Below are 13,411 nucleotides of genomic sequence, written 5' to 3'. Positions count from 1 at the left end.
AACAACAACATATATATACACACACACAAAATATATATTTTTAATGTGCTCTGACAATATAAAGTATTTCATCAGTTTTGTTTCTTGTTACTTGAAAGTCATGCTGCAGGTTCATATAAGACACATAATTTTTTAATATTTGTGTGTGTTTGGCTAATGTTACATACATAAGGAGCTCTGGTAGCGTAGTGGTTATGAGTCGGGCTGCCAACCTCAAGGTCAGCAGTTCGAAACTACCAGCAGTTCCATGGGAGAAAGATGAGGCGTTCTGCTCCCGTAAAGATTTACAGCCTTGGAAAACCTGTGCAGGGTCACTATGAGTTGGAACCGACTCCACAGTACATAACAACATACACATACATATACGTATATATATGCATATATGGAAAGGGCTGTGATTTACTGCAAAGAATTATTATGTAGCAAATCCCAAGGTCAAATAATTTTTTAAAACAAATTTTAAAGTTTAATGGCTTAAGCCAAAGTCTCAGTTACTTCTTGGAGATTTTAGAAGTATTAGGAGTAGACAAATGCTTTTTCTTTCTTTCTTTCTTTTTTTAACTTGTTCTTTTTCTCGTTTTTCTTTTCTTCTGATTTTTTTGTTTCATTTCCTTTGACGTATCCTCTTCCATGGAAGTAGATGAATAAGACCTTTTCTTCTTTTTGTTTCCAATTTGATTTTGTCTTTGTTTTTTGCTTTCTTCTCCTCTTCATTTTTTTTTTCTTATAATGCCTGTAACTTATTCAATTTTTCGTTCTCTTCATCACTATCTTCACTGCTTGTGCTGCTGACATCCAAAACTATGTCTACTTGTAGAAAATTGCAGCATTCAGAAGTCAGATGACCAGGGTAGCCACATTTCTTACAGCTTTCTCTGACATTACCCTTGTTGCAACCTGGGACAGACTGCCATAGCCTTTGCAAGAGGGATCACTGGAGCGCTTGATTCTCAAGCTCTTTCCATATTCTTCTGATGCTTTCTGTATCATTCAATATTTTGTCCATAGAATTGCAAGTCAAGGCTTGAACTTTTTCTTCAGTTCTTTCAGCTTAAGAAATGCTAAGTGTGTTCTTCCCTTTTGGTTTTCTAACTCCAAGTCTTTGCACCTTTCAGTATAATATTTGACATTTTTTTTTTTTTTTTAGCTGCCCTTTGAAAATTTGTTCAGCTCTTTTACTTCCTTATTACTTTCATTTGCTTTAGCATCTCTACACTGGAGAGCAAGTTTAAGAGTCTCTTCTGACAACCATTTGGGTCTTTTTTTTTTTTTCCCATTCCTGTATCTTTTTAATGACCTTTTGCTTTCTCCATGTATAATGTTTTGAAGTCAACCCACAACTTCTCTGGTTTGAGTCATTAATGTTCAATGCATCAAATCTGTCTTGAAATGGTTTCTAAATTCTGGTAAGATATACTCAAGGTCATATTTTGGTTCAGTTGGACTTGTTTTAGTTTTCTTCAGCTTCAGTCCGAACTTGCATTTCAACAACTGATGATCTGTTACACAGATAGCTCCTAACCTTGTTCTGACAGATGATATTGATCATCTCTATTGTCTTTTCCCATAGATGTAGTCAGTTTGATTCCTGTGTATTCCATCTGGCGAGTTCCATGTGTTAGTCTCTATTTATGTTGCTGATAAAAGGTATTTGCAATGAGTAAGTTATTGGTCTTACAAAATTTTAATATGTGATTTCCAACATCATTTTTATCTCCAAGGTCATATTTTCTAACTACCAATTCCTCTAGTTTCCACCTTTAGTATTCCAATCATCAGTAATTACCAATGCATTCTGATTGCATATTTGATCAGTTTCAAACTGAAGAAGTTGGCAAAATTCTAATTGCTTTATTGGCTGGTGTATAAATTAGAATAATATTTGTACTAGCTGGTTTTCCTTGTAGTTATATGGATATTATCCTATCACAAACATCATTATATTTCAAAATAGATCTCAAATGTTCTTTTTGGTGATGAATGTGATATCATTTCTCATTCCCAGCATAGTAAATCATATGATTGTCCAATTTAAAATGGCCAACACCTGCCCACTGCAAATAACTGACACAATAGGATGGTGATCTTTATGTGTTCTGTTTCATTTTTGACAGCTTCCAGTTTTCCTAGATTAATACATTTCATGATCCAATTATCAATGGATGTCTGCAGTTATTTTTTCTCATTCTGAGTCATGCTCCATCAACAAATGAGGGTCCCGAAAGTTTTGTTTCATCCATGATATGAAGACTCTACTTTGAGGAGGAGTGTGGTGACTGTATGATAAGCACTGGACTGAGAATCACAAGGTCAGAGGTTTGAGTCCGCCAGCTGCTCTGTGAAATAAGTATGAGGCTTTCTGCTCTGGCAGAGATTTACACCTCAGAAACCCTATACTGGGTCGCTCTGAGTCGGACTCAACTCAACAGCAGTAACAACAACTACTACTTTAAGGAGGCAGGTCTTTCTCAGTCATTATTTTGAGTGCATTCTATCCTGAAAGGCTCATCTTCTGGCACTATATCATACATGTTTTACTGCTACTCATAAGGTTTTCAGGGGCCAATCCCTCAAAAATGGACCACCTATTCCTTCTTCCTAGTCTATTCTTACTCTGGAAGCTTCACTGAATCCCCTCTGCTACTGGTGACCCTGCTGGTACTTGAAACCCCACTGGCATACAGTCCAGCATCACAGCAACATGCAAACCAGAACAGTCAGACAAACTGACAGATGTGGGTGGAGATACAAATTAGCTTATGTTTTTATATCAATTAAACTGAATTTGTTTTCACCAATAATTCACTATAAGCAAATTCCTTGTATTTGAAATTAATTGATACCACAAAGTGTTTTGTGTCTTTCCTCATTCTTTTACTCCTTCAAGTTAATGAGTTTTTCCATAAGGGTATTTTTTAATTAAAAGTATGACATTAGATTAAAGTGTGAATGCAATTATAGTATATAAGTACGATAGAATTTTATCAAAACAAGTTATCATTTATTTTCTAGCATTTGTGAGAAATCAAAATTTATTTGACTTTATTACTTTTAAGTAAAGTACTGATATATTTAAATATGAATATGTATAGTAGAAAGCACCAAGGACAAAATAATGGGGAGTATGCTTTTGATTTTAAAGAGTTTTCTGAAGTCATATGCATAAGACATTGACTACAGTCACATTTAATAAAAAATACACAGATAAATTGTTTTAAAGTACGCCATCTTAAAGCTCCCAAGGAACAGTAAAGCAGTGAGAGTCAGAACTTGTGTAAGGCAGAAACCTAACAGAGAAGGAAAATGCTAATATTTTCCACTAAAATGAGTAATTTTAAGTGGTCAGACTCAAAGAAAGGTAGGAAACTTTTGAGACCAGGAGTAACAATGCTGTCTTGTCAAGTTCCAACTCTCTCAGGTTTCACTGTAGTTTTCTATGCTTGTCAGAAGCACTTAATAAAATTTTTAACAACATTATATGCTATTATAAAAATTTCAGAGGTTTCTGGGTAGCTAAAAAGGTTGGTAGCTACAACTCAACTAGTGGGGCAGTAGGAACGTGGTGACTTTGAACAATAAGCACTGGACTGCAGAGGAAAAAGATGAGGCTTTCTGCTCCCATAAAGACTGACAGACTCGGAAACCCTGGGAACCACCTCTATAGCACTTAACAACAACAGTGGCACAGTGAAAAATAGCCTTGACAATCTGCTCCCAGAGAAAATGTTGTTTGTTGTGTGCCATCCCGTTGGTTCTTCTCATAGCAGAAAAGAACTGCCCTATCAAGTTTCTTCAGCTATAATCTTTACAGGAGCGTACAGCTAGGTCTTTCCTGGTAGAGCAGGTGGTGGGTTAGCAGTAGAGTACCGATGTATTTAAATATGAATAAGCCATTACACTAGCAGGGCTCCTTCTTGGTACAGATTAAAGCCAAGAAAACCCTGTGAAGCTAGGTTCTGCTGTGCAGCACATGGAGTTGCCATGAATTAGAACGAAATTAATGGCAGCAGATTTTGGTTTTGTTGCTTTATAAATAAACTCTTAGTTTGGAAAGTGACTTTTTATTTCTCTTTATATCTAAAAGAAAGGCAAAAATTATGTTTTATAACACCCAATGTTCTGTAAAGAAACAGCTTTCTTACACTTTTAATGGGAATATAAATTAGAATATATTCATATAAATTACATGTAAATTTGATAACTATTAATATTAAAAAGCACATATATAGTGACTCTTCTGCTAGAAATTCATCCTAAGATAAATAAACAATGTATGCTACAATGTATATATAACCAGTCTTCAAAAAGTTCATGGAAAATGCATGTTATGAAGAAACTACACATGGATTTCAATTTCTTTTTTAACACCAAAATAAAATTATGCTAAATAGTTATAACATGTGTGAACAGGATCTCATTTGAAGCAACAAGGATTAGACATCACTTTGAAAAGAGGCCCTATCAGAGCAACATGAATTCTGCTAAACTGAAATAAAAACAAACATTCAATTTGTGGGGAAGCATGGGTGAAAGAATGATGAAATCATTGATGTTTTATGAAAAGTTTATGGGGACAATGCAATGAAGAAGTGGATAATGCATTTTACAAAGGGATGAAATGATATTGAAGGCAAAGCCCATAGCAACGGACCACTGACTTCAATTTTTGAGGAAATAATTCTGTTTGTACTCTGAGTGATGAGGACCCATGATTACCAATAAAAACAATAACTAATACTTTAGACATCTCAACTGGTTGGTGTAGTATCTTAAATTGATTTTGATATGGCTTTTCTATCCAGTCTTAATTTCCACCAAGCAAATAAGGTTACAGGACTCTAAGGCTGGGCTTGGTTAGTTTTGCCCTCCAGCTAGGTTTACGAGGAGCTGTATCTCAGAAGCAGAGATGGAAAATCCCAGGACTATCAAGAAGGAAGCACATGAATGATACATGCAATCCCTACCTAGAGAAACAATGATTATAGAGGCGACGGCAGAGATAGTGGCAAGGAGAGACAGAGCAGCTTCCGGTTTTAGGCCTATGAACTGAGTAAAGTTGAGTGTCTAGCGGCAGGTGACTAGCTTGCAGAATGTGCCCTTTAGGTATTCATAGACTGGCTAAAAGAGCTTTGTAACACATGCTGTAGGTTAATGTACTGGACTGCAATGTTGGTTTGAACTGAAAGGTCAGCCGTTCAAGCTCACCAGTCACTCCCTGGCAACCCTATACAGGGTCACTATGAGCCGGAACAGATTCAACTACATTTAACAACAACAATAACATACCTTAATAGTGTTGCTGTTCTCCCTATATACTTATCTACTGCTTGGCTGATAATTGGGCCTTGAGAGTGACTGTTCCTTTTCAGACCTGAGGGGTGGTCAAGGCCATAGTCTCAGGTTCCTTCAGTCTCTTTCTGATCAGTAAATCTGGTCTTTTTTTTTTTCAATTTTGAGTTTTGTTCCATATTTTCTCCCACTCTATCTGGAACCTACTAATGTGATCTCTTTCAGAGCAGTTGGTAGTGGCAGCTGGGCACCATCTAGTTCTTCTGGTCATAGAGTCATGGAAACTGATGTTTATATGTTCTATTAGTCCACTGGACTAATTGATTCCAAGCATCTTCAATTCTCATCACTCTTCTTTCCCCCTCATATGGAGAGACCAACAGCAGCATCATAGATGACCGCTCATGAGCCTTTAAGATTTTAGATGCTACTCACCAAAGTAGGATACAGAACATTGTCGTTGTGGGCTGTGTTATACCAATTGACCATGGTTCTGAGACTATGGTTCAGATCCCCGAAACCCAGCAGCTCATTATCTTAAGATGTTTAATAAAACCTAAGAAGTTTTTCATCATTTTACCCACTGTATGCTCCACCACATTCACAGTTGTGTTTGCATTCCATGAACTTTTTGAAATTCATTCCTGTATAACAAAGATGTCCATTGCAGCATTTAAAAAATAATAATAGTGTAAATAGTAAAAACAAGTTAAATAATTCAGTTTTAAATGACACACACACAAAGCTGGCCAAATGTAATTACCATCTCGTTCTCGTTCACTCTCAGGTCTTGCTCTTGGTCCAGTATCTGACCAATCACCACGAAGTCGCAAACGTTTAACTGGAGGCTGTCGTAACTAAAAGATGAAGATACAGTAGACTCAATATAAGTCTAAAAGAATACTTATTTGCTCTCAACTCTTCCAGTACACTTAAAGTCTAATAGATTATTTCTATCTCCCTATTTTCTTTATTGAGTATGCATGTGAGATGGTAGTTCAAAACATGAAAGACACTGAGGAAACAATTAATTCAGGATGATGATGAATTGTCCACTCATGCTAACAGCCTATACTCAGGATCTCCAACCAAAAGAATCTGAATGCAAATTTGAAATCATGTATGTATTTCATACTTGGCGACACTTAACAACAGCATAAAATGCAGTCCTAGTGCAGTACTTTAGGAAAACCACTAAACCCAAATCAGCGTGAACCTCAAGGTCAGAGGTTCAAATACACCAACCGCTCCTACAGGGTTGCTATGAGTCAGAACTAACTCAGCAGAACTTAACACCAAGCACTGATTGGAGTCCTAGTGTGGCGCTGTATGATAAGCACTTGGCTGCTAACCACTAAGTTGGCAGTTGAGATCAATCAGTCACTCCTTGGAAACCTTATACAGGGTTGCTATGAGTTGGAACAGACTGGATGGCAGTTTAACAATAACAACAACAAAAGGTCTGGATAAGAGAAAGTGGGAAATGCTGCTGATAGGATGATATGATTCAGTTGTGAGTGGTTAACAGTATTCATTGTGATTATAACTTAGAACTCTATTGTGGGGATAAAATGAGTAGTCTCAAAAGCAGAATGGGGAAGCTCACTATCATCAAGGAGAAAACCCCGAGATCCCCGTACATTGAATCTCCTCAACTTAGGGACAAATAGTTCTGATATCATAGAAATGGCAGAGAAGCAGGGGAACCAAGAGTCAGAGTTCAAGACAGAGCAGTGGACTTTCCCAGGCCATGGAGCAAGTAAAACTGAGTGATTTGGGCAGGAGGCTTGTTTTCATATTGGGGTGCATCCAGGCACTTAATTGAGGGGACTAGGGCTGCTGAGTCACGAGATAAAGCCAAGGGCGGGCCTTCAGGTTAAGGCTTATGGTAGAGCAGTCAGCGTGCCTGAGAGCATTTGTCAGAAACCCTAAAAAAGTTCTGTGATACTGCCTGGGCAGAAAGTCCTGCCTGGACACAGCAGAGGGAGAGGCTGTACTGACTGGAAGAACTGCACCCCGAGCATTTTCTTATCCTGCATTGTAGCCTGTTTACCTCCCTAACAAATCCCATAACTGTGAACATGGGGTCTGAGCTCTGTGTAGCCATTGCAATGAATTACTGAACCCAGCTGAGTAGAGTGCAGTGAGTGAGATGGTTTGGTGTCATTTTTTGCCTTTTGGTTTTGGGTTTGTATATTCACGGATATAGTTTCTGGGTTATGCCTTACAAATAATAAATGAAGTAATTACTTTATAGTCATTTTTAACAATAATAACAGTAACAATAATTCATGAAATCATTTTTTCAAGATACATCTACTTTAATCAACCTTTTCTTCACTTAGTCATCTATTTTGTAACATGTCCCTAGCGATAATATAATATCTTGGTGTGGCGCTGTGGATTAATGTGCTGGACAGCAAGGTTGGTTTGAACCGCAAGGTTGGCAGTTCAAGTTCACCAGCCACTCTTTGGAAAGCCTACATAGGGTTGCTGTGAGTCAGAACCAACTCAATAGCACTTAACAACAACAACAGTTCATAATTGTGAGTGAGAGGCATAATCGCAGAAGAAGAGATTACTGGCATGTGAACAGGAAATGGTAATTAATTCTTTAGTGCATGGACATACAAGAGGGTTTCAAAAAGTTTGTGGAAAAAATCCATTATCTTTTAATTCCATTTGTTTATGAACTTTTTGAAGCCCTCTGCTCATAAACTAATCTTTTCGAAATTTATACATCAAATTTTAAAAATTATTTTACAGGTCTTTAATTACCCTTAATTTTATATTATTCCTTGCTGTTTCATATCTTTATTCCATTGAAAATTATGGATTTTTAACCTTTTAGATGCCAGGAGTCCCTGAATTAGTATTTCCTGAATTGAATAAAGAACGTGGGTTTTGAGTAAATGTACCTCTTCTCTTCTCTCTTCGGCAGAAGGAGTTTTAAGTTCACGAGCTGTATCATCTTTTGGGTCAAACAGATAAATGTAATCTGAAGAGTAACTAACAAGAATTTCCTGACCATCTTCACTGTAACAAAGAGATGTCACCCTGCAGGACTTGTTGTGAAGGTGTGAGGGGATAAAACGGGCAACCATTCCGGTAGTCCCTCGACCTGCATAATTTCCTAAACAAGAAAACACAAAGTTATTTAAAATTGATAATATTTTAAAATATAAATATTTTTAACATTAATCTGAATTACAAGATAAGTGATTAAATGTAGCAATAGAAATCGAAACTACCACATTCTATATATTCAGAAGAGGTTCCTTCTTCAACTGGTTTTATAACAAAACCAAAAAGATAGAATATCAAGGCAGCATATTTCCAAACAAAATTCCTAATTGTCCAGAATTCCAGATCAATAGTTGACTTAGAATTGGTTATTTCAGAAGTGGTTTGGTCCATAAATGGATCAGGAGAAAAGAAACTGCTTTAAGTCCGTTACTAGTTAAAGGACGGCAGCAATTGCATGCACTAGGCTTAAATGTGTGTAGTAAACATATCTATACATCAATACATGCTCAAGACATTGTTCTTTTCCTAACTTTTCTCACCACTTCCTGATTGAAAAATGGCAAAGGAAAGTTAGGAAAGCCAAGTGCTGTAACTTCTTAAAGTGATAGATGAAAAAGCAGAAGATCTCCCCAGAGGGTCATAAAAATTTTGTGAAATGCTTTTTGTGTTGTTATTGTTGCTATAATAACCCCTATTATTTAAATGCATTCTATTTTCTGAATATTATAGCAAACTATAGAAAATTTAAAACTGTAAACATGTCACAAAGGTTGAATTTTTGTACTGATAATTATATTGTCTATAACATATATTTTCTTACCAGTAGCTCTTGTGCCCAGCATTCGTCGATCATATATTCTTACTGAGCTATCAGAGCACCCAACAGCAAGATAATATGGTATTGGTGGACAAATAGCTACAGATGTGGCAGCACGTCGACAGTTAATTAAAATATCCTATAAAAGTAAGAACAGATCAGTTATATAGAGCTATACAGTAGGGATGGCACTATATTTAAAACACTGTTCACTCAGTAAAGTGAAATCACTTTCACCGAACTCTTAATGCAGTCAGCAGGACAATGTGGGGTGGGAAGTGGGGATATGGGCTGCTTCTGTTATTCAGAATTCTATCACAAATTTTTTCTAACACAGTCAGCTTATGTGGAAACTAAAATTAAATTGTTGTTGCTAAGTGCCATCGAGTTGGCTCCGACTCACAGCAACCCTGTATAGGAGGAGTTCCAAGGAGCGCCTGCTGAGTTTGAATCACCGACCTTGTGGTTCAAACCGATCTTCGGGTTCAGTGCTTATCCTACAGCTCCACACCAGGATTCAATTAATATTCCTCCAAAGACGGCTATCACCCAAAGGGAAATTTTATTTTTCTTTATAGTTTATTGTTACATGCCATTGAGTTGGTTCTGACCCACAGTGACCTTGTATAGGGTTTCTGAGGAGCAGCTGGTGAGCTTGAACTGCCAACCTTGCAGTTCAAGCCAACTTTGCAGTCCAGCACATTAACCCATAGCGCCACACCACGAGTCCTATTTGTAATATAATATTGTACATTTCCCTTATGAACTAACTAACATATTTGGAAATAATAAACTTAATAATTGTTGCTGTTGTTAAGTGCCAGCAACTCAGTTCTAACTCACAGCAATACAGTATACGGTTTTCAAGAAGTGACTGGTGGATTTGAACCACGAACCCTGTAGTTAGCACTAGCAGTCCAGTGCCTATCTAACAGTGTCACATCAGATTTAAAGAAAATTAAAAAGCATCAATATTTTAGTAGCTCAAATTATGTCCTAATATGTGGCTAACTGCCTCCAGACTGGATGGCGCCTGGCTACTGAACATTATGATTAAAGATTCTAGAGAAGGGCACTGATTAAAAGGAGAAAATGCAGAACAGAATTTGAAATTCTCATGGGATCTAGACTTTATGGAGTCACGAAGGCTGCACAGACCCTCAAAACTATTGCTCTAAACCAATCTTTAAACTTTAAACCAAAAATATCCCCGGACATATTCTCTAAATTAAACAACAGTTTAGCTTAACTAGTGAAGAATGTCTGCCTTGAGCACTGTGTTCTTTTCAGAACTATCACCTGGCACCAAATTGACTATAGCAACACAAAAGATTAGACAATTAGAGGGCAGTGAGATTATGTCCATAGAGGAAGAACAACTTGGAAAAGGATTTGAGAATGGTTACACAACCTGCAGGCTGTCAGTGAACTGTATATACAAAAACTGAGTTTGTGTACGTTCTGCTCTGTATATTCTCAATGCTTTCCTGTTTCCTCATTGTGTTATATCCATAACATAAAGACTGACTTAAAATTGATACATGTAAAAATGTGTCAATTTCTACTGTTTTATTTGCTTTCTTTGTTTCAACTATATACAATAAACTTTCCCCCCACTAAGGCATAACAGTAATAGTAACTTGTTTAATTTGCAAGCATTTAAACTCATTACTAGTAATACTTTTTATAACTTTCACTAAAAATATAATTACTAGTACTTTTTAACTTATGAATTCACAGTGATCCACGGTAAAACTACTATGGTTCTAAATATCTGACAGAGAAAAACACCTGGGGTTAGCTGTATGGAATTTATGAACTGAATGATTTCTCAGGTGTTTTTCATGTTTAAAATTCTATTAAAAATGTAATCAGAAGACTGGTAGTGAAGATACATGTTTAGAAAAATGAGTTAAAGCCTGAACAAACACGTTGATAGAATACTAGCTGATACTGTTAACTCATAATCTATTATTTTAAAAAACAAAACGTAGTAGTAACACTTAGTTCCTAGTTCAAAATACAAGAAAAAAAAGATACTAAATTGCCACATGGTTTTATTACTGGTATTTAATAAGTAAAAAGTCTACATGAGTAACTAGAAGGATATAGGTATGTTGGTAAATGCTTCACGTTTCTATACCACCAAAGAATTTACTGAGTGACCTACATTTTTTTTTAAGAAATGTTTAAAATGTACAATTAAAATGCAAGTTCTCTAATTTTATTGTTAAACATTTTATTTTTTAAAAATTGTGACTACAAAATATACTTTAACAAAAATTTAAGAACCCACCCGAAGCTTATAGCTCAGAGATAATTTACTGTCAAATTTCAATTACAACTTTAATTATTTCTGCATTACTTATACAAAAATCTGATTCTTACATCTTTGCAATCTTCTTTTGTGCAGCTAGTTTTGATGCGAGTATCAAACCATCTAACAGTTCCATCTTCACCACAGGAGAGAAAAGTATAAGGATCATTTGGTACAGTCATAATCTAAAGATGAAAAACAGAAGGATGACCATGTTATTAAATCTCCAAACAAATGACTTAAAAAATTGTTACTATTTCACAAAATGATTAAAGGAAAAGCAACTTCAGAATCATTTTAATTATCAATGATTTACAGAGTCCTGGTGTGGCTCTGTAGAAGAAATACTGTATTGCTAACCGCAAGGTTGGGGCCCAAATCCAATACAGCGTCACTGTGGGTCAGAATTGACTCAACAACAAGACTTACAGCGTGATTCAAAACTCCATGATATAAATAGAATCAATGCTGAACTAATGTTTCTTTACTTTGAAGCTAGGAATCACATAACTAAAGATAAAAAGTACTTAAAACTAGGCAGCCTGTTCAAATTATTTAAAAAATAAATTTTTACATTTTCTGCTTGTATATTTACAGGTATAATATAAATACATTATGAAATTTTCTTCTCTAGTAATGGTTACGAAAATTGTGGGATGCTGAAATGATTTAAGAAGTTAACTCTATTAAAAATTGTTAAAAAATCACTTTTACAGTATTAAACCCTGTTATTTAAACAAGCCTAATGTTCCATGGTCTCCCTGTACTGGCCCTAGGTTGTGTATTTATTTATAGTAAGTGGGGACTACTAACCCAAAAAGCCTACTGGCAACAAATTCAAAATTTCACACATGCAACTATTATTGGAATAGCCCAGACAAGCTGGTTCTCAGCCATTTAGAGCCTGCCTGCGTTATATACTCTGGAATGGCATCCAACATCTGCTAGCTTTAGATAAGGTAAAACCCTGTAGGTGAAACACACCCCAAGCCACTGATAACCATTAAGAGTTGTTTGACCCAGACACTCATCACCTTGCTCTTGGGATGGACATCATCTACACACACACAAGCCCCTCATTTTTTCTCTTCTCTTCCCCAAGGGTTTCCTTGTCATCTTCTTTTTTTTAGTGATTCCCTTGACACTTGCCTCTGAAACGCATCCTGATGTGGGAAGTGTCACCTCCTACAAACTCCTTGTCAACCTAGTTGCCCCAATAAATACCTTCTTGTGCAACACTGTTATCTCTGGGACATGATCTTTTTCCTTGATTAGTTCTGAATTCCTTCAAACTCATTACAAATCTAAATACAGATATGTCCTTTATTAATAAAAGATTAATTTTTAATCAACATGGAATACCAATATTAATGCCCTGGAAAAAAAAAAAGGATTGTAAAAAGTACACACAACATGAATGAATGAGAGTAGCATTCAAGAAAAACAAAGACTTTTGATTCACTTCATAGTTGTAAGAGATGTAGTTAGTTCTAGTAAACAAGCCAGCAGTGTTAAATATTTATAATGTTGACAACTTTGATGACTTAAGCAAAAAAAAGTGACAACTGTACCACAAGGTTGGTTTGAAAGGCAGGTTCAAACTCAACAGCTGCTCCTTGGAAACCCTATACAAGGTCCCCACTCTAATTAATAATCCATTCTGACTTGTATAATCATAATACTATTATAAAAGGAAATTATTAATACAGGTTTCTAATTTCTACAATTAATGTTTTAATGAGGTTTTATAACAATATGCTATATAAATCTGTATTCCTTAAGAACTTTTCTTTGCATTTAAAGCTTCTTAGAGAATATTCAAAGAATTAATGGCTGAAAATGCCTAAAAGATATTGAAAAACATATATCCATGCAAATCAACCACTGCGAGTATGATAAAACTAAGAGATCCAAACCTGGACACATCATATTCAAAAGGCAAAGAGAATTCTGAAAGGAGC

General features: G+C 35.9%; 1 protein-coding gene and 1 pseudogene across 4 annotated transcripts in view; both read right to left on the bottom strand.

The window, feature by feature from the left end:
• The window catches only part of DCAF6 (DDB1 and CUL4 associated factor 6), a 162,056-nt gene that overhangs the window by 96,100 nt on the left and 52,545 nt on the right, over positions 1-13,411 (bottom strand). For all 4 annotated transcript variants that reach the window (XM_006872620.1, XM_006872622.1, XM_006872623.1 and 1 more), the window contains 4 exons: positions 11,522-11,635; positions 9,137-9,272; positions 8,208-8,422; positions 6,053-6,146 (listed from right to left, as the gene is read on the bottom strand). In XM_006872620.1, the coding sequence (XP_006872682.1) occupies positions 6,053-6,146; positions 8,208-8,422; positions 9,137-9,272; positions 11,522-11,635 (559 nt within the window). The remainder of the gene's footprint in view (positions 1-6,052; positions 6,147-8,207; positions 8,423-9,136; positions 9,273-11,521; positions 11,636-13,411) is intronic.
• On the bottom strand, positions 492-5,744 carry LOC102817711 (annotated as a pseudogene).

The sequence above is a fragment of the Chrysochloris asiatica genome, unplaced genomic scaffold (assembly GCF_000296735.1).
Source record: "Chrysochloris asiatica unplaced genomic scaffold, ChrAsi1.0 scaffold00207, whole genome shotgun sequence".
NCBI classification, from domain to species: domain Eukaryota; kingdom Metazoa; phylum Chordata; class Mammalia; order Afrosoricida; family Chrysochloridae; genus Chrysochloris; species Chrysochloris asiatica.
The sequence above is the reverse complement of the archived record's forward strand: the minus strand, read 5'-3'. Positions and strand labels throughout refer to the sequence as shown.